General features: G+C 33.1%; 1 protein-coding gene across 1 annotated transcript in view; it reads right to left on the reverse strand.

Moving 5' to 3' along the window:
• Positions 1-23,388, reverse strand: part of LOC127709740 (ATP synthase subunit d, mitochondrial-like) — a 99,103-nt gene that overhangs the window by 60,498 nt on the left and 15,217 nt on the right. The window contains exons 3-4 of the mRNA XM_052215414.1: positions 20,775-20,852; positions 1,364-1,426 (exon numbers count right to left, since the gene is read on the reverse strand). Of these exons, the coding sequence (XP_052071374.1) occupies positions 1,364-1,426; positions 20,775-20,852 (141 nt within the window). The remainder of the gene's footprint in view (positions 1-1,363; positions 1,427-20,774; positions 20,853-23,388) is intronic.

The raw sequence follows: 23,388 nt of genomic DNA on the forward strand, positions 1-23,388 counted from the left end.
ATTACAAAATTCTCTTTTCTTTTCAATGCATTGCTAAATATAACCTGGTATCTGCTTGAATAAAATCGTACAAAAAAAGTAAAAAAAGACAACCGTAAACCAGCTTACGATGTGTAAACTACAAAACGTAATCGGTTATTTTTCATTCCATTTTGGTGTTTCCTATTGACAAATATGTTTTGTATTAGCTTAAGACCCTTCAAACATTAATGTGATAGATATATTAAACACTGTTTTACATAAGGAGGGAACTGTTTTACTTTCAAAGTTGTATTATAGTGATATCTATTATGTACGGATTTTGCCTCTCACTGGGTTTTTTCATCTTTTACTCATGCTTTTCAAACTTCCGGTTTAAACATACACAAGTTTCTAAATTGTTTTTTGTGTGATTTAGACTTAATTTAACCAGCGTGAAGTGTTTTAGAACCATTTAGCTTCTGTTTGGTGATGGAAAATAGGTTTTTCCAAGAAAATACCGCAAACAACCACACAGGATTTGAAATTACCGGAGTTTCATTAGACCTTTTCTAACAGTTACAAAAAGTTTTTTTACCTGAAATTTCGTGGGGAGAAGGGGGTGCGGACTATGTACCAGTACGAACTATACAAGCCCAATTACGGCATGTATATCGTCATACTTTGTACCACACAATTGTTTTATTTTATTTATTAATATTACTTTTACCGTTAAGTCTGTTTTTTGTTATATCCATTTTACGTGACTTTGTATTTATGTATCCTGTCATACTTTGAATGACAAAATTATTTTATGTCTACCTGTGCGAATTTCAAACGGGCGATTTTACGCCAATACTTAAAACCTTCCATCCTTTATGGGTGGATTTTACATAGATAAATAAAATCGTATAATATAAGCAAAATAAGGATGTTAAATTTGATGTATGCCTTTTTGTGCTTCTTCGTTACATTTGTTTTTATAGTGATTAAGATGATAACACAATGTTGACTGCTGTACCCCTATCTTTGACATTTTTACCTATTGTGTCTGTTTGTTTTGTTCACGCAGTCAATATAATGGAATTTGATGTGACTGTCATACAAGTGAGAGGTTTAGCTAGCTATAAAACCAGGTTCAATCCACCATTTTCTACATAAGAAAATGCCTGTACCAAGTCAGGAATATGACAGTTGTTATCCATTCGTTTGATGTGTTTGTGTTTTGATTTTGCCATTTGATTGGGGACTTTCCTTTTTTGAATTTTCCTTGGAGTTCAGTATTTTTGTGATTTTACTTTTTTTTCAATATATTACTTAATGTTACCTAAGTTTCAAATTTCTATAGCAGTTCATAAGTTTTCACCGATTGAAAACTTTTCAGTTCTTTGATGTTTGTACTTACATATTCCTTATATAAATTAATCTGTCCATCTAGATTTTCTACAATAACAGCATTCTCTTCATCCTACAAAAGTCAAAACACAAATTATATAATTAAATATACTGTGGATTATATTGGAATATAGCAAAACTTGACAACCTTACTTGTTATTGTGTATCTCCCAGATCATGGGTAATTAAAAACGTTATTGTAGTTATCTGCAATTCATTACAAGTAATTTCAAGTAATTTGTAATTGAGCCTATGTTTAATGTAACAAGCATTCTGAGAGTATTGCATGGCAATACATAGTCCCCTACCGGGTAAAAATTCATTTTTACTGGAACAAAATGCTAACTTGTTCTATAACTTGTCATGGTGTAAACAAAAAGTAAATATCATGTCAATATCTTCAAGCATGACTAAAAACAGTGTGGAAAACTGATTATATGAGTGAAAAAAACATTAGATATGTTTAATAGTTCTCTAAAATTAGATATGATGTAATAAAGTGTATATCTATTTTCAAATTATAATCAAATATAATTAATAGTTCCAAATATTTTTTCTTTCATTTGTCACAAACTAATATAGATTTGTAACTTATCTATAAAATGTCAACAACATTTATCTACACAATGTAATGTATTGAAACATATACATTAATAAAAATAGATTATTATCTAATTAAAGGATTTCTCTTCATAATTTCTTTATATATATATATAGCATTCAGAAAATTAGTTTATACTAAATAACAAATAAACCTGCTAAAAAATTCTTCAAATGATTTAACAATGAATGTCTTTTAAAAAATGAGTTATCTCCCTTTGTACAGAAATATGGTTTAACATAGTACTCTTACATTAGATATGGTCCAGAGTTATGGTCCATAACTCTGGACTAAATCATCAGACCAGAGCAAAATTCTAACTTGATCTATAACTTGTCATGATAAAACTATATACCAAATATCAAATCAATATCTTCAAGAATGAAGAAAAAAAGTGTGGAAAGCTGATTTGCCGGACTGACGGATGGACAGACGGACAGATAGACAGACGGACAGAGTGCAAACCTGAAGTCCCCTTTGACTTCGTCGGTAGGGGACTAATGAAAAGTTATTACTCACATTGGCTTTTTGCCATGTAAGTGATCATGGCTATAATGAACTACTTTTCAATTACATTGGAATATTTGCTTGAAAGCTTAAAACATTTTTATGTTTCAAAATACATTTCATTGCAAATTATTATTACATGTACAATGATGTATACTCATTTTCTTTTAGCTGATTAAATAATTTCTGCAATTAAAAAAATCAAAAGATGAAAAGTGTTACCAATGAATGAGTTTAAATTCATACGCCTGCTAACTTTGAACCAAACTTATCTGGTATTCATCATCATCAAAATCTCACCCATTCACATAAATTCATTTAATGGTACAACCATAGATGCAACAAGTACATCCAAATTTAACAGTCTCATTACCACATCTTGAGTTTGACGAATAATGGATCTTCCCAAAATGGATATACCGGTACATTATGCAGTGAGGGAGATCACTTGAACTTTTTACGATAGTGCATTTACAGATTTTGGACACTCAATTTTAATTTGTGACAACATATATATTTAACAACCAAACAACAAGATATGACTTCAATGCACTGTGTAAAATTTCACAAGTTGAGGTTTTTCTTGGTGTGTCATCAGACATTTATATACTGATAGCGGGTTATTTTCGCGGGGTGTTTATTTTCGCTTATTTTGGTGGATAAATGAAAATCACTAAACAAAATGAGCAAAAATTTATGCAGACATTCAGTACTTTCTAATAGCTAAAGTGTTTTGTAAACGATCTTTTTTTCCCGGTCCGCAGGTCAATAATGGTGTATGTTAGTTTTAACAACATAAATGCCAAAGGGCATTGTACATATATGCATTTTATAAAGTGACTGTAAGTTTCTGTATACCCTTATAAATTAGTGTGGAATAAAATAAAAGAGTTGTAAGTCACTCTTGATAATTGTATAACCTAATAAGAAGTACATCAAAGGTCTGGTCAATTGCGTAACTCATCAACCAAAAAATTTACAAAAAGTTTGTATACCTGTGACAAATATCTAAGATTCAAATAATTCCTTTAGATCATTCTGAATATTTCTACCCCTGTCAGATTTTCTCTGTTTATAGCAGTTTTCAAGATATTAGACAAAACTTGCATTTCACCCCGTTGTTTTATTTTTAGCCATGTTGGTTGGCAGGCAGGGTCATCAGACACATTTTAAACTAGATACCCCAAAGATGATTGGTTTAATTTGGCCAGGTAGTATCAGAGAAGATTTTAGTCAAAGTAAACGGATGATGAGGATGGACGACAGACATGAAGTGATAAGAAAAGCTCACTTGACCCTTGCAAAAGACAAGATGATGAACTATTTCGAAATGGTTTTTGGGATCCATCCCACCAGAACTTAGTAATGATGTCTTCAGTTTGTTCATTGTTGGAATAAAGGAGTACTTCTACTTTAACGGACCCCATAAAAGAACTGAAAACTATAGTAGATACTAGTATATAAGAATAAGCTGTCCCCAAAAAGTAAAAAAAACGAAAAAGAGGTCAAAAATCAAGAAAATAAGGTAAAATTTGAAGTCAACAGGTAAAGTTTTGTTTTAAAAAAATGTTAAGTTTTTTAAATTAGATTTTCAAAATCTTAAAGAAACACATCTTGGTAAGTGAACAAAATGTATGTTTTCCATTACTCAGGTAGGTATATCACGCGACAGAATTTCATTATCTGTGACCCCTAAGTAATAAATATTCATTAAACATATATGGTATCTCGGCATAATGTAAAATCAGCTGTGTTTACAAACATTGCAGTGTAAGAAAATGCTGATTTAGTTAAAAGATTTGTTTAGTATTTGTGAAATTAACGCGAAAATTATCCAGTGGTGTATTTCTTCAGGATTCAACTAGACTAGTTTAGAGAGGTGTGTATAAATGTAACCATGGACATTTTGGATAAAGGAACAACAGTTCATTCTCAAGTAACAATGTCACATTTCTCATAGAAATTGTAGTAATAAAAAGTGCAGATACATATTTCAGTCAAACAAATTATAATCAGTTTTGACGATCCATTAAATTGATTTCTTGCATTCATAAATCTTATTAAAAGAAAGCGTACACTGCATGCAGAGGAACAAAAACAGACATTGTTTTCAACAGAAATTAGCATTTAATGTTGTCCAGCTATCAAAAAACCCAAATTATTACAGAAAATTTCAAATTACTTTTATATTCTAGTGTCGATGATATTCTAGAATTGGCAATTCAAGTACAATAAATTATCATTTATTTTTCATTTTTACTACACCAGCTCTCCAGCCATAACGCCTTTGGTTGCTGTCAGATAAAATTTTATTTTTTTTCAATTTCTGATCAGTTTCCCAAGCCTCAACTGCAATGTTTAGTCTAACTTTGACTGTCAAAAATTTAAAATACAAGTTGAAAACAATCTTATTATATAAGTTGGATCATTGTCTTTTGATGCGGTGTAAAAAATTGCTGCTGTTAAGCCTGTTTATATTCTTGCATAGCAACATAATTTCGGGTTATCTGTCATGCGCATTAATAGTGCATTTCTCAACTTCTGGGGTCCGCCAAAAGCAGATTCTATCCGAAATAAGTATCAATATTTTTGATTTGGAGTTTTAGAAAATGAAACTAATATTTAACGCTATACAGAAAATCAAAATGGACAAAATTGGGGAAAGGACGACATCATTGGTAAAATTCTAGCTGCGAATCTTCTTTTCTTTGTGCCTACTGCTAGCAGCTATATTTTGGTGCCAAAGAAATAAAAAATTGTATTATGTGACATTGGCAAAGCCTGATAGGTCTCTAAAAAACACAGCAAAGGACCTCCTTTGTGCACAAAGAAACACAATGCACTACGAAGAAGTATCATAAGAGCACAAAGAACCAAACATATCCTTCTTTGTATGGTAAAATTAATATTTATGAAGAAGAATAAAATGATTCGCTGAGCGCAGCCTGATACGACCGCAGAGGTCGAACCCTGAACAGTAGGGACAAGTTTGGAAATAATATTCAAGCTTGATACTGTCTGAATTTGGATTGTGATCAAATTTTTGACATAATATAGGTTTCCGACACAAAATAAATGTGGTCAAAGATCTTAAAAATTTGAAATGGGACATTTAATTCACCTAGAATGGTCTGATATCCAAAATCTAACAACATGGTTAGATTCAGCATATAAAAAACACCAAAAAATTTATTTTAGTTGAAATCAAACAAAGTTTAATTTTGAACCCTTCAAACCTTAATATGTATGGACTAATTTGAAAACAGGGCCCAAAATAAAAAATTCGTAAGGGTTCCGCGGAACCCAGTGTCTCGCCTACTTTTGGTGTTAATCGCAGGCTCAACAAAAATGAGGAAAAAAATTAATAAAAATATTCCCCTCTATACTATGTTTTGATTGTAAGTAGATTCTGTCCAAGTTTGGTAAAAATCCAGGATAATTTATGAATCTAATAAATGTTTTAAAAACTTAAACCGCAGAATGTATGTAATGTTGACTGGAAGAAAAACTAAGTCCATTTATAAGTAAAATACAGAAAAAATGGAACAAAATTTTATCAAAATTTCCTTCTAGATACTAGCTTTTGATCATAAACAAGCTTCTGTCCAAGTGTGGTACAAATCCAGGATAGTTTAAGAAAGTTGTTAAAATTTTAAAAACTTTAACCACAGAGTGAATGTAATGTTAACTGGCAGAAAAACTAAGTCCATTTATAAGTAAAATACGGAAAAATGGAATTTTTTTTTTACAAAATTTACTTCTGGATACTATCTTATGATCATAAACAAGCTTCTTTCCAAGTTCGGTATAAATCCAGGATAGTTTAAGAAAGTTATTAAAATTTCAAAAACTTTAACCACAGAGTGAATGTAATGTTTCCTGGCAGAAAAACTTAAGTCCATTTATAAGTAAAATACGGAAAAATGGATTTTTTTTTTACAAAATTTACTTCTGGATACTATCTTATGATCATAAACAAGCTTCTTTCCAAGTTTGGTAGAAATCTAGGATAGTTTAAGAAAGTTATTGAAATTTTAAAAACTTTAACCACAGAGTGAATGTAATGTTAACTGGCAGAAAAACTAAGTCCACTTACAAGTAAAATACGGAAAAAATGGAATTTTTTTTTTACAAAATTTACTTTTGAATATAATCTTATGATCATAAACAAGCTTCTGTCCAAGTTTGGTAGAAATCCAGGATAGTTTAAGAAAGTTATTAAAATTTCAAAAACTTTAACCACAGAGTGAATATTTGTGGACGCCGCCGACGACGACGCCGACGGAATGTAGGATCGCTATGTCTCGCTTTTTCGACAAAAGTCGAAGGCTCGACAAAAATCTAAATGCACAATAAGATTCAGCATATCATACAGCCGCAATAATTCAGTTTTTGATGAAATCAAACAAAGTTTAATTTTGGACCCTTTTGACCTCAATGTAGACCGATTTAAAAATGGGGCCCAATATCCAAAATAGTAATACAAGGTTAAAACCACCAAAAAGTAAAGACTTTAAATTAATCCCATTGAAATTGGTTAAAAGATATGTATTTATTTTCAATTGAAGATTTCTTGCTATTGCGCAATACTGTGCTGTTCAATTGAAGATTTCTTGCTATTGCCCAATATCACAGCGCAATGCTGTGCTGTTGTGCAATACTGTGCTATTGGTCAATACTGTCAATTGAAGATTTCTTGCTATTGCGCAATACTGTGCTATTGAAGATTTCTTGCTATTACGCAATACTGTGCTATTGAAGATTTCTTGCTATTGCGCAATACTGTGCTATTGTGCAATACTGTGCTATTGCGCAATATTGTGCAATTGAAGATTTCTTGCTATTGCACAATACTGTGCTGTTGCCCAATACTGTGCTGTTGCCCAATACTGTGCTGTTGCACAATACTGTGCAATTGAAGATTTTTTCTTGAAGCTTTTCCAAAAATTTGAAATTTCAAAAATTTTGAAGAAAAAAAATATAACCCCCCCCCCCCCCCCCCCACAAATTGGAAAAAAAAAATCACCCACAAACAGGTCTGAATTTGGATTGTAATTAGATATTTGATATATTATAGGTTTCTGAATAAATGTAGTCAAAGAACTTGAAATTGGTTATATGAAAGATTTCTTGCTGTTGTGCAATACACTGTGCTGTTGCACAATACTTAGCAAATCTGTGACATTAGACTATAAACAAATAAAATCTTATAACTCGGAAACGTAAAATCGAAAATTTATAGAAATCAAAAGGGAGCTTACAAAAATAGATATAAACAATTTACCAAAGTTTCATGTAAATTGTTGAAATTTTTTTTGAGTTATTGTCCGAAAACTGGAAAATCCCCCCTTTTTTAATGAATAAAACCCCAAAACTCGGAAACGGTAAATCCGAAATTTATAAAAAAAACGAAAGGGAGCTCACGTCAATAGATATGAACAATTTACAAAAAATTTCATGCAAATTGGAGAAACTGTTTTTGAGTTATTGTCCGAAAACTGGAAAATCCCCCCTTTTTTAATAAACAAAACCCCAAAACTCGGAAATGGTAAATCTGAAATTTATAAAAAACGAAAGGGAGCTCACGTCAATAGATATAAACAATTCAACAAAGTTTCATGCCTATTGGTTAAAGCGTTTTTGAATTAATGTCCGACATGTTGACGACAGACGGACGGACGGACAGACGGACAACGGTATACAACAAGGAATTATTTGAATCTGGAATAATTTTGAATTCTGGAAAATTGATGAGAAATATATGATGAAAACTAACCCAACTAAATAGGGTTAGCTATGCGCGCATGGCTAAGGTGGGTTAGTTAGTTCATACTGAAATGATAGTGAAAGTAAAATTAACCTTAGCCATGCATGCATGGCTAACCCTATTTAGTTGGGTTAGTTTTCATCATACATTTCTAATCAATTTTCCAGAATTCAAAATTATTCCAGATTCAAATAATTCCTTGTTATACCATAATACTTCCCGTAAACGGGCGTATAAAAATGCTTGTTTTTGGCCCCTTTTTTACCCCTAATTCCTGAACATTTGGGGCAACTACCCCCAAACTCAATCCCAGCCTTCCCTTTGTGATATGGAACCTTGTGGTACAATTTCAGAAAGATCCATACACTTAAACACAAGTTATTGTCTGCAATAACTACAATAAACTGTTTCGCTGAGCGCAGCTGGATACGCCCACAGAGATCCAACCCTGAACAGTTTGGGCAAAAATGGACACAATATTCAAGCTTGATACATGTCTGAATCTGGATTGTAATTAAATATTTGACATATTATAGGTTTCTGAATAAATGTAGTCAAAGAACTTGAAATTGGTTATATGAATTGAATTTATATTCAATTAAAGATTTCTTGCTGTTGTGCAATACACTGTGCTGTCGCGCAATACTTAGTAAATCTGTTGTCAGACTATAAACAAATAAAGTTCAATTAATTCTCAATGTCATATTAGAAATTTATGAAAATGTAAAGGGAGCTAACATCAAGAGATATAAACAATTCACCAAAGTTTCATGAGAATTGCTGACAGCATTTTTGAGTTATTGTCCAAAAACTGGAAAATCCCCCCTTTTTTAATGAATAAAACCCCATAACTCAGAAATGATAAATGAAAAATTTATAAAATTCTAAAGGGAGCTTACATCAATAGATATAAACAATTCACCAAAGTTTCATAAGGCCAATTAAAATTAATTGATAGATTTTCATCCCCGCCCGCCCCTCTGAAATCGTTCCGCCCCAATTTTTTTTATTTTGAAAAATTTACGATTTCCGGATTTTGTTCATTTTCGTTACCGGTAACTGTCGATAATTTCGTTTCATTAATAACATCCTGTTTCAAATTTTGGTTTTTGCATTTCTTTGTATGTTTGATTCGTTATACATGTATATACATGATAGAACCTTATTATTACACTTGCATATATGAAGAACACGTCACAAGAGCGTTTCATATCTAATAAAAAATAAAAAATAAAATCCTCCCACCCACCCCATTTTTTTCAAAAATTTGGATGAAAATCTACTAATTAAATTTACTTGGCCTAAGAACTGCTGAAAGCATTTTTGATTTTTTGTCTGAAAACTGGAAAATCCCCCTTTTTTTATGAATAAAACCCTGTAACTCGGAAACGTAAAATCTAAAATATATAAAAATCTACAGGGAGCACATGTCAATAAATAAAAACAATTCACCACAATTTCTTGCAAGTTGGTGAAAGCATTCTTGAGTTATTGTCCGAAAACTGGAAAATCCCCCTTTTTTTAATGAATAAAACCCCATAACTCAGAAACGTAAAATCTACAATTTATAAAAAATGAAAGGGAGCTCACGTCAATAGATATAAACAATTCACCAAAGTTTTATGCAAATTGATGAAAGCGCTTTTGAGATAATGTCCTACATGTTGACGACGGACGGACAGAGGTATACCATAATACGTCCCGTAAACGGGCGTATAAAAATGCTTGTTTTTGGCCCCTTTTTTACCCCTAATTCCTGAACATTTGGGGCAACTACCCCCAAACTCAATCCCAGCCTTCCCTTTGTGATATGGAACCTTGTGGTACAATTTCAGAAAGATCCATACACTTACACACAAGTTATTGTCTGCAATAACTACAATAAACTGTTTCGCTGAGCGCAGCTGGATACGCCCGCAGAGATCCAACCCTGAACAGTTGGGGCAAAAATGGACACAATATTCAAGCTTGATACATGTCTGAATCTGGATTGTAATTAAATATTTGACATATTATAGGTTTCTGAATAAATGTAGTCAAAGAACTTGAAATTGGTTATATGAATTGAATTTATATTCAATTAAAGATTTCTTGCTGTTGTGCAATACACTGTGCTGTCGCGCAATACTTAGTAAATCTGTTGTCAGACTATAAACAAATAAAGTTCAATTAATTCTCAATGTCATATTAGAAATTTATGAAAATGAAAGGGAGCTAACATCAAGAGATATAAACAATTCACCAAAGTTTCATGAGAATTGCTGACAGCATTTTTGAGTTATTGTCCAAAAACTGGAAAATCCCCCCTTTTTTAATGAATAAAACCCCATAACTCAGAAATGATAAATGAAAAATTTATAAAATTCTAAACGGAGCTTACATCAATAGATATAAACAATTCACCAAAGTTTCATAAGAACTGCTGAAAACATTTTTGATTTTTTGTCTGAAAACTGGAAAATCCCCCTTTTTTTATGAATAAAACCCTGTAACTCGGAAACGTAAAATCTAAAATATATAAAAATCGACAGGGAGCACATGTCAATAAATAAAAACAATTCACCACAATTTTGGTGAAAGCATTCTTGAGTTATTGTCCGAAAACTGGAAAATCCCCCTTTTTTTAATGAATAAAACCCCATAACTCAGAAACGTAAAATCTACAATTTATAAAAAATGAAAGGGAGCTCACGTCAATAGATATAAACAATTTACCAAAGTTTTATGCAAATTGATGAAAGCCCTTTTGAGATAATGTCCGACATGTTGACGACGGACGGACAGAGGTATACCATAATACGTCCCGTAAACGGGCGTATAAAAATGCTTGTTTTTGGCCCCTAATTCCTAAACTGTTGGTACCACAACCCCCAAAATCTATCTCAACCGTCCTTTTGTGGAATTGAACCTTATGGTAAAATTTCATAGAGATCCATTCACTTAAACTAAACTTATTGTCCGGAAACCAATTTCTCTTTGGACAACGACGACATGATAGCATTATACGAACGCAAAAATTTTTTGCGGTCGTATAAAAAAACTTTTACTTTATTTTATCATAAAAATTTTGTGATTCTTTATTTTACTCTAGGGTAATTAGTACCGATTAGGAACTGACTGTGTATATTCTGATTGTGTGATAGCTATTACAAATCAAAATATCCTGCCTATATCATGTATATGTTGTGTTTGTGAAAACAAATTTCCAAAATTTTTGTTATGGGAACCAAATTTTGTATGAGTGAAATTGACCGGGAGAGTGGTATCAGATGTTTACCGGTAAATTTTTAACATCTATAGTTTGAAAAATCTGTATTTCAGAAATGCTGATATAAACTTTGTTTAACAAATATTTTAATCTGAATAACAAAGTATCTACAGAGGCCTAAATTAAAATATTGTTTGTTTGCCCTTTTCCTATCCTATTTTTTGAAACAGGGTAGGTAGGTAGGTAAAATATTTTATTTTTCTTTGCCAAAAAATAACTTGGCATGGTACATTTGTTTTCATGGGTGGGTAGGTAGGTAGGTAAAATATTTTATTTTATTTGATAGATATGATATCTGCCTGATATCATTTTTGTCGAGCCTTCGACTTTAGTCGAAAAAGCGAGACATAGCGATCCTACATTCCGTCGGCGTCGTCGTCGTCGGCGGCGTCCACAAATATTCACTCTGTGGTTAAAGTTTTTGAAATTTTAATAACTTTCTTAAACTACCTTGGATTTCTACCAAACTAGGACAGAAGCTTGTTTATGATCATAAGATAGCATCCAGAAGTAAATTTTGTAAAAATAAAATTCCATTTTTTCCGTATTTTACTTATAAATGGACTTAGTTTTTCTGCCGGGAAATATTACATTCACTCTGTGGTTAAAGTTTTTAAAATTTTAATAACTTTCTTAAACTATCCTGGGTTTCTACCAAACTTGGACAGAAGCTTGTTTATGATCATAAGATAGTATCCAGAAGGAAATTTTGTAAAAAAATAAATCCATTTTTTCCGTATTTTACTTTTAAATGGACTTAGATTTTCTGCCAGGAAACAACACATTCACTCTGTGGTTAAAGTTTTTAAAATTTTAATAACTTTCTTATACTATTTTGGATTTGTACCAAACTTGGACAGAAGCTTGTTTATGATCAAAAGCTAGTATCTAGAAGGAAATTTTGTAAAATAATAAATCCATTTTTTCCGTATTTTACTTTTAAATGGACTTAGATTTCCTGTCAGGAAACAACACATTCACTCTGTGGTTAAAGTTTTTTAAATTTTAATAACTTTCTTATACTATTTTGGATTTGCACCAAACTTTAACAGAAGCTTGTTTATGATCAAATGCTAGTATCTAGAAGGAAATTTTGTTTTCTTCAAGTTAACATTACATTCAGTCTGCAGATAAAGTTTTTAAACATTTATTAGATTCATACACTATCCTGGATTTTTACCAAACTTGGACAAAAAGTTCTTACAATCAAAAATAGTATCAAGAGGAATATTTTTATTGATTTACTTCCTCATTTTTGTTGAGCCTGCGATTAACAGAAAAAGTAGGCGAGACACTGGGTTCCACGGAACCCTTACGAATTTTTGTCTGTACTGCTTTGTTTGGTATCTTCTTTAAAATATCTGTAAATCCTTTCATATGCATCATCTGCATTTAACTTCTTTGTATGCACATATACCTGCACGGCTTAAATGCACACTGTAGTATATGCACCCTACTTTCCTTAACCAACCATTATAGAATGCTAGTTTATAACATATCTGCATGTTGGGTGTCACAGTGCAAAATGGCACATGGATCAATAACCAGTCCCTCTAAGCAAATGGAAACTGGGGGTTCTAACTAGTGCTGTAGACCAAACAGAGGGCTTGAAGAATCATTCTGCTCTTGATTGAAGTAAAAGAAAAGAGAAAGTCATTGCAAGATTCACTAATTTCAAATTCATATATTTTAGATAACAATAACTTATTGTTTACCATAATCTTTCTATATTATTGGTAGACTGAAATTATATACAGAATGATTTTTCCATTCCTGTCAGAAATGAAAACAAAAGATATATCTGAAGCATGTTTATTCACATACTAACAATTTTAACAGTAACTGAACTAAAATAACCTGAGACATATCTGTGAACTTAAGAGAATCTCAATAACATTATCATTAAAATCTGCCTCAAACGTTTCCTGTGATCCACCACTGTGCAATTTCACTGTAACTTGTCCCTTGTCAAAGGCATCGTTAACATGGTCATCCTGATCTTGATCACCAAAAGCCACCCATGCAACATCATCCCAAACTTCCATTGTACAAACATTCGACATCGATGTCAAACCAATGCTTTGAATCTCAAATCATGCCGGCAATCAAGTCTAACGCTCCCGTGATACTGAACGGGCTTAACCTTATCCGGAAAAGATAAAACCTGAAGATTCCGTTAAAAAAGTTTTGAGCGGTAAATACAAATATAAGATTTTCAGTCAGAACGAAAAATCAATTTAAAACAAACATTTGCCGGTAAATACAAATAAAAGATTTTCAGTTGGAATGAATTTATTGGGTCGGTCGGTAAAGGGCAAACAAACAATATTTTAATTTAGGCCTGAACTATTCTTACTTTAGAATATTGCTTTGGACTGTATAGCTGTTGTTTGGAATCAATCTACAGTTCAACCTGTGACATACTCAGATAAATGGTGGCCAAAATATGAGTGATGGAAATCACTCATGGAAAGATTGGGAGAATAGTTTGAATAATTTCAAACTTATATTATATTTAGGTAAGGAGTGGACCGTCCAAAAAGAACACCAATATAGCACTATTGCTGACAATTGCATTTACCGCTGGTCTTTAGAAGGATCTGCGGAAATATATAGTGATGATCCACCTTAATGTGTGTTCAGAGTATATTTCACTCTTGGGCTCATTATTCTCCTGTCAACTGAGCCATGCATGAATCTACAGTTATCTAAATATAAGAATATAGATTTGGCTTATTGTTGATCCACTTCTGATCTTGATCCTTGTCCTATCAGTTGTTGGCAAAATTTCAATGGCAGCTGAGAAAAATTTGCAAACAAACAATATTTGACAAGCCATTTGGTAAGGAACATTACATTGTTAATGCACTAAATGGATCAAACATTCACTAAAGGCCATTCTAATCAAGTTTTAATGAAGTAACAAATTCATTTTGCTGAAAATCAGAATCATTTGATGGCAGTCGAGTAAAGAAAGAAAAGTGAAATAATTACAATCAGTCTACAAAGAAACCTTTGAAATAATTACAATCAGTCTACGAAGTTAATGCTTTCATCCTTACTTATAAATGAAAAATTATCAGAGAGGAGAGTGATCGTTAGAACACCCAGATAACTAAATTTCATTTTTGATAGTCAGAAAAATAAAAGTGACAGACACGAAAGAAACTTAGTTCCTCTAGTCACCCAGTGAACCCTAAAAGGTGCCATATGAATCTAGTTTCAACCTTAATTGCAAAGTAGTTTCAATGACTATCTGTTTATTAAAAAAATCTGCCTTAAGGGCAATCTACATTAAAAGTGTTAAAAATTTATTTCAAAAGTTTAATGATTCTACAATTTGTGAAAAGCTTTTATCAGCATTTTCAATCCTGACTAGCAGAAACCTTTGCCCATTACTTAACCCTTTCAACCCTACACAAAAAAATAGAAAAATGGCTACTGCTGCTGAATTTTTTTGTGTTCATTCATTAGAACAGTATATTCCTTTTCAGACTGCTGTATCTTTTTTATTATTAGAAATACAAAGTTAGTGCATGAAAAAATGCTCAGGAGAGCATGAATTGTAATGTTAAGCAATTATTTTAGTAAAATTTTCATCAAGCTACCAGCATTTTCAGGTAATTAACAGGTAAAAGGTGTAAATTATTGTATTTGTGTTGAATTTTGAATAAAAACAACTTTTAATCTTCATTAATTTTGTTGTTTTATCTGCCATATAATAAAGAAGACACCAGTTGCTCGATTCTGTAGCGTATTTGCACCATACACAACGTGTAATGTAAACGTGGCGCAAATAAGTGGCTCCGTCCCCAAAATGTTTAGTCAACCTCCGTTTCCCCCCCCTTTTTCTACGTCTCGTAAAGATCAACCAAATCATATTTCCCACACGAAATGAATGTAATTAACACAATGAGATAACAGGAAACCTTTTAACTATTCCTCGTTGTCAGTTTTGCCATAGAAATGCTGAAATATTTCCATATTTACAGCGTCTTTTTTGATTTCCGCCATTTGCATTTGTCAAAATATTTTTTTTTATTTTTCTTCTACTGCATGCTTTTACCATTAAAATTCCAGTGATTTCAAGCGCAAATGGGACCTTGTATATCCTCGATTCATACGAGGAAAAATTAGAGAGGACCCGAATGAAAACCGAATGGTTACGAGTCTGTATGAAAAATCCATCATTATCCCGACATATGCCGCGAACAGCAGTGGCGGGCGGCGTACATCATCGCAGCATATGCCGTGTATAGCGTTGAAAGGGTTAATAGCTATGTTAAAGGAAGGCATTCATTGTACATTGAAACACTTCCTGGATGAAGGATTACATGAAGTAAGATTGCATCCTCTGGGCAAAATTTGATAAAATATATTCACAAAGGGATGAGGGTTATTCCATTAAAATGGATGTGGGGATAGGAAGGGACTTTCTAAATCCTCCATAACCAACAAACTTTCTTTAAGTACTTTTGCTTACATCAAATAGATAAAAATTCCATAAAGACGGAGGATCCATATCCTAAAATAAAACTTCCCTTCCTACCCTCCAACATAAATGTTTATGAATCATCCCTGACAAAACATAGCTCTATGGGCAAGACCTATAGAATATTAGTACGGTGACAAATAAGCTAAATTTGAGAATTTAATGGACCGAAATACCTCACGGCTAATTTTGGTCTTATTTTGTAGATAAATATAATATCCTTTGATTAAGGCGTGTCGTAGAGTGCCAAAGTGGTGCAGATTTTTTACTGAGGTCAAAGGTCTTTGACCTATAATGGTTAACTTTTACTAATTATGACCTGGATGGAGAGTTGTCTCATTGAACTCATACCACATCTTCTTATATCTATAAACAATGGAATATATAGCAGACTTGAAAGTCTGATATATATGTAAGCCTCAAATCTATGTCCTTTTTAATATTGCGTCATAGACGTTCCAAATTTATGTCCTTTGTTGTCTCAAATCTATGTCTTTTATTGTCTCAAATCTATGTCCTGCATTGTCTCAAATCTATGTCCTGCATTGTCTCAAAATCTATGTCCTGCATTGTCTCAAATCTATGTCCTTTGTCGAAATGTGGTGACGTAAGACATAGCAAGAATAATCAATTAAAAAAAATGTGTAGTTTCAATCTTGAAAGTAACATACATGTATGCTCGTTATGCCAATAATTTGTACACTGAATTATGTTGTGGTTGTTGAATGTTGATGTCATGGTACACAATGGATTTTTAAAAATACATAGATTTGAAACTGGAATAGTTTCACCAGAAAAAAAAACTTTTGTAATAATTAAGACAGTGCACAAAATGTCGTTGTTAAACACAATAAATTATACCCTAAACATTTTATGTGGTATCTATACATTGAAACATTGAACAAAACGTTTGTAAATAGGTGTATGTGTTTATAGCTTACGATACAGAATAGGTTTGATTCATTGTTGACGGCCGTATATGTATCTTTAGTTGCTTGTATACAGATGTCATTTTGTCTCAGGTTGTTTATTAATTTATATTTCCAGACGTAATGAGTAAAGGGAAGTAACGATAATTACTACAGAACAATTAACGGGATCAGGAAATGCAAACAATTTGAAAATGTTGTAGTTTTACAATAAAATGTAAATCATACAATAATTACACACGCATGTAAAAATTTTAAGCACACACATGGAGAACACACCCCAACTTAACATTGAATTATTGGAAATGACTTAATAAAAAAAAAATCCTATAAGGCCGTACTTATTAGACGGGCATAAATTTGTGCATGGCGAAACAAACTGGAAAAAGATTTAAGGAAAGGACACAGATTTGAGGCCGTATCTTTTTTAACAGACATAGATTAGCGATTGACGTCACGATGGGGCACAGATTTGAGAAACGGACACAGATTTGAGGCCGTACACAGATCTGAGGCTAACATATATGTGAACTACAAACAAAGATTCACAGGGATATTACGCTTCAAAAGTTGCTGTCTATGTTTAATTATAATACACTAACACTAGACATCAATATGCACATCAATTTGAAAAGGTAACGGAATCCTAGAAAAAAAAAGTGGATGTCAATGTATGGCGCCGACAAAACTCATGAGTTTATTCAGATCACCATGTACTGATTGACCATTGCTTCTGGGGTCATTTTGATCCGCGGTGAATTGATTTTCACTGCAACATATGTGTCAATATAAGAATCAGCAAGAATGACAAATTTTGATACATGCATGTATTTCCCCGACCTCTTGTAATTGTCTTCCTTTGCCAATTTCGATTACAGAAGACATGTCGCATCCTGTAAGAGCGCGAGCTGCTGTTGGTGTGCCAGACATCAGGGGTCCAATAACTTTTAATAAAATGCTCCGCAGGGCGCAGCTTGATACGACCGCAGAGGTCGAACCCTGAACAGTTGGGGCAAGTATGGACACAACATTCAAGCTTGATACAGCTTTGCATTTGGATTGTGATTAAATATTTGACACAGCATAGGTTTCCGACACAGAATGAATGTGGTCTAAGAACTTAAAAATTTTAAATTGGACATTCACCTATTATGGTCCAATATCCAAAATCTAAATACATGGTTAGATTCAGCATATCAAAGAACCCCAAGAATTCAATTTTTGATGAAATCAAACAAAGTTTAATTTTGGACCCTTTTTACCTCAATGTGGACAAAGTTGATAACGGGGCCCAAAAATCAAAAATCCAAGTACATGGTTAGATTCAGCATATCAAAGAACCCCATATATTCAATTTTTGTTGAAATCAAACAAAGTTTAATTTTGGACCCCGATTTGGACCAACTTGAAAACTGGGCCCATAATCAAAAATCTAAATACATGTTTAGATTCAGCATATCAAAGAACCCTAAGAATTCAATATTTGTTAAAATCAAACTAAGTTTAATTTTGGACCCTTTGGACCTTAATGTAGACCAATTTGAAAACGGAACCAAAAATTAAGAATCTAAATTCACGGTTAGATTCGGCATATCAAAGAACCCCAATAATTCAATTTTTGATGAAATCAAACAAAGTTTAATTTTGGACCCTTTTGACCTCAATGTGGACCAATTTAAAAACGGGGCCCAAAATCCAAAAACTAAATACACGGTTAGATTCAGCATATTAAAGAACCCCAAGAATTCAAGAATAAAACCCCATTGAAATTGGTCAAGAAATAAGCAATTTATAGGAAGTATCTTCTTTTGCACAATACTGTGCAATTAAATATTTCTTGCTATTGCGCAATACTGTACAATTGACAATTTCTTGCTATTGCGCAATATTGTGCTATTGGATATTTCTTGCTATTGCGCAATACTGTGCAATTGAAGATTTCTTGCTATTGCACAATACTGTGCAATTGAAGATTTCTTGCTATTGTGCAATACTGTGCAATTGAAAATTTCTTGCTATTGCACAATACTTATTATATAATAATTTACACATCCTGTTTGGTGTGTATCTCCTACCATATCATTATTATTTGCTTTTAAATATAAATCAGAAATAACCAACTTAAAATGGAAAATTTTAAAAGAAAAAAAAAAGGAAAAAAAGAAAAAAAAAGGAATAAAAAAAAAATCCCCCCCCCAAATTTTTTTGAACCCCCTTATGATTCATCACCCCCAAACTCAATCCCAGCCTTCCCTTTGTGGTATGGTACCTTGCAGTACAATTTCAGAGAGATCCATAAACTTGAACACAAGTTATTGTCTGGAAACTAGAAAAATGTGTTTTTTGGCCCCTTTTTGGCCCCAAATTCCTAAACGTTTAGGGCAATTACCCCCAAACTCACACCCAGCTTTCCCTTTGTGATATGGAACCTTGTAGTACAATTTCAGAAAGATCCATACACTTACACACAAGTTATTGTCATGAAACTAGAAAAATGCTTGTTTTTTGCCCCTTTCTGGCCCCTAATTCCTAAAATTTTGAGGCAATTACCCCCAAAATCAATCCCAGCATTCCTTTTGTGATATGGAACCTTGTGGTACAATGTCACAAAGATCCATACACTAACACACAAGTTATGTCTGGAAGTTACAAAAATGCTTATTTTTGGCCCCTTTTTGGCCCCTAATTCCTTTACTGTTGGTACCATAACCCCCAAAATCAATCCCAACCTTTCTTTTGTGGTATTGAACCTTGTGGTAAAATTTCATAGATATCCATTCACTTAAACTAAAGTTAGAGTGCGAAAACCAATGTGTCTTCGGACAACGCCGGACGAAGCCAGACGACGACGACGACGACGCCAACGTCATACCAATATACGACCACAAAAATTTTTTTGCGGTCGTATAAAAAGTTGCATATGTCGTGAATAGGTAAAAACTGTTTTGTGGCTTTGGTTGAAGAAACGCCTCCAGTCTAAAATCAAAATTCAAAATATTTGAGATCTGAGGAAAAGACCTTATTAGAAATAAAACATAACTGTCAAGATTTTAATATGATGCAACCCTTGGAATAACTTTTCAATATCTGTTCATTGGCAAAAAGAGGCGGCAGAATAATTCTTATATCTGCCTCTTCAGTCACTTACAGATCCTACACAAAATTGCCTCACAGTCTATAGATTTTAAAAAGATCCCGCTAGAAATATTTCATCATGTTCTTGCAAATCAAAATCATTGTAGTGTGATAGTGCATAGTTACAATGTACCTACAAATCTAATCAACCCATGTTAATTTTCAGGTGCACAAAGAAATTTCTTACAATCTCTAATTGATCTGCATTCAATGACTTGAAGAACAATTTCGATCTACCACTATTTGAAATAAACCTTATTGTCTCTTTGACGCCTTTAATAGCTGACTATAGGTGATATATATAAGAAATGTAATATACTTTGACAGACGGTAAGATTGAAAAAAATGTTACATACATTTGAAAATCGTCCAATTCACTCAATTTATATGTTCATATGATATTAATGTTTGATGTCAAATAAAAGCTGATACATAACTCTTTCATCTGATACCAATTTGTTGATGATATTTTCATTCAGGAATTTATTATAAGCGTTCCCGTGTTTGAAAATGAAAAAGAAAAAAATCCGAAAATCACACTTTAACGCGATTTTACAAAAAATTGCACTGTGGGAAAACTCTATGACAGGGCTAAAATGAAAGTATAATGTTTAATCTATCTTCATGTGAATTTTCAGCCGTGAGGTATTTCGGTCCATTAAACTCTTTAAATAAGCGACTTTTCCCGATTTGTCACTCCACTATATTAACAATTTACAAACCACAGTTGTAAGTTCCTTTTCAATTTCTGGTATCAACTTTTCTGAATCTTCAGGATATGGAACCTTCAAAGCTGTATACTGCAAAATAAAGAACATCTATAAGGAATGGAAACATAATAAAACGCTGGAAAAACAAGAAATGATTGTAACAGGATGCTGTTATGAAGTCTCCCAAACGAAGCTCCCATAATTCGTAATTCCCAGGGTTGCCTGACATTGGGCAAAGTCCAGTGAAAATTGGTTTGGTCCAGTAAAGTTATATGCATTAGTGATGCCTGGGGACTAACCCTGTATATCATTCAAATCACCTTGGCATGACAAACCAGAATATATATGGTTTAGGGGTGGGGATCTCGACCATTTACAAGATACTAGAACATTGGGGGTGGGGGGAACCCCTGGGGCCTAACCCTATACGTCATTCAAATGTTCGAGACATGACGAACAAGAATATATATGGTTTATGGGTGGGGATCTCGACCATTTACAAGACATTAGAACATTGGGGGTGGGGGGAACCCCTGGGGACTGACCATATACTTCATTCAAAAGTTCAAGACATGAGGAACAGGAATATATATGGTTTAGGGGTGGGGATCTTGACCATTTACAAGATATAACTTTCTCAAATGGCAGGGGGTCGGGATGACCCCTGGGGACTAACCCTGTATATCATCCAAACCTTCTTCGCATGACAAACCAGAATATATATGGTTTAGGGGTGGGGATCTTGACCACTTACAAGATATTAGAACTTTCTCAAATGGCAGGGGGTGGGGGTGACCCCTGGGGGCTAACCCTGTATTTCATTTGATGTGTTTTATCATGACAAACCAGAATATATATGGTTTAGGGGTGGGGATCTCGACCATTTACAAGATATTAGAACTTTCTCAAATGGCAGGGGGTCGGGATGACCCCTGGGGACTAACCCTGTATATCATTCAAACCATCTTCGCATGACAAACCAGAATATATATGGTTTAGGGGTGGGGATCTTGACCACTTACAAGATATTAGAACTTTCTCAAATGGCAGGGAGTGGGGGTGACCCCTGGGGGCTAACCCTGTATTTCATTTGATGTGCTTTATCATGACAAACCAGAATATATATAGTTTAGGGGTGGGGATCTCGACCATTTACAAGATATTAGAACTTTCTTAATTGGCAGGGGGTGGGGTGACCCCTGGGGACTAACCCTGTATTTCATTTAATGTGCTTTATCATTTAGAAAATTTTCAATTAAAATGATTGTGTCTATCACAAACGGTTTTCAATTTATAATCATTTGAAAATTTAAAAAAATAAAATCCCATAGGGTTCTATAGTAAAACCCTCCTTTCTTTTTGCCCCTCAAAGTACCCCTTTATAAACCCCAATGCACAAACAAAACCCTGATTGCACCACTAGACATGTTAGTCTAACATATTGTGAAACCCTAAGTTAATCTGACAAGCGGTTTTGGAGAACGGGTGCGGACAAGTTCAAATTTAAAAGCAGCGGAAGAAGAAGAAGAATAATAATAATAACTGAGCAAAAACAATAAGTCTTCCCAAACTTCGTTTGGGAGACTTAATAATAAACAATCAAACTATTTTTGGCTGTCTTTTTTTAACATTTGCCTCTCTTTAGACTTTTAGACTTGTAACCAATTCAAGTTTACTTTTAATAAGCCTGTCCTATACAAACACTTTCCTCATACACTGTCTGTATTGATTCTCTTAATTTCTAGGTATGTTATTGGAAACTGGAAGTTTAAAGTAACAATATATATAAGAATGTAACACTTGAGTAGGACATTAAGGGGTAAGATCTTTTAAAGACAATTCAAAAGCTTACGATATAGTTTCTCAGGTTTTTACAGTGTTCAATTTTGTTTAGATACATTTACTAGTATGGTACAATGTTCAATTCAAAATATGTAATGCAAATTCACACTTCTGTGAAGAGATAACCGTTAACTCTTCTCTGTGCATGGATTTCCTAAAGAAGATTAATACAGATTCTAATATGAAGTTCTTCAAAGTTTGAAGAAGTTCAAACGCTTTGAGTACACACCAGTGGTAAAATACTATAATATATTGATATGTCAGCTGATCAGCAAGGTCATGATTTGTTACACAACTTATGCTTTAAATGAATGAGTTACCCAAGGTCAGACAGGGTAAATGACATCAATGAACAATGGCATAAGAATATAAGCATTCTACAGGAAAATGCAAACTGAAAATCGTCAAAATATGAAAACATAAACAAACGATGATATATTAATTTGTTGAAAGATCATTTTCTTAACTCATTCGACCCCAAGAGATTTCTGGAAAATCAGGCATTTTCCAAAATTTGCAAACTTATACAAATTATATGCAAATTAGTAGACTCTTGATGCTGTAACTGATGCTGATCTATTAAACTATGTATTGAGATTTGGGGGCGGATGGCATAGGTGGGGTGGGGTGGGAGGTGTTATATTTTCTGGTGGGTTTGAACTCACCCCTACTGAAAAATGGTCATTTTCAGTCTATTTTTCGATTTTAATACGACCTTGAGAGGTGAACATTGACTAAACTGTGTTTCTTTGTCATTCAAGTATTACCTTACAGTTACAGCAGT

Source organism: Mytilus californianus, unplaced genomic scaffold (assembly GCF_021869535.1).
Source record: "Mytilus californianus isolate M0D057914Y unplaced genomic scaffold, xbMytCali1.0.p SCAF_7, whole genome shotgun sequence".
Classification (NCBI taxonomy): Eukaryota; Metazoa; Mollusca; class Bivalvia; order Mytilida; family Mytilidae; genus Mytilus; species Mytilus californianus.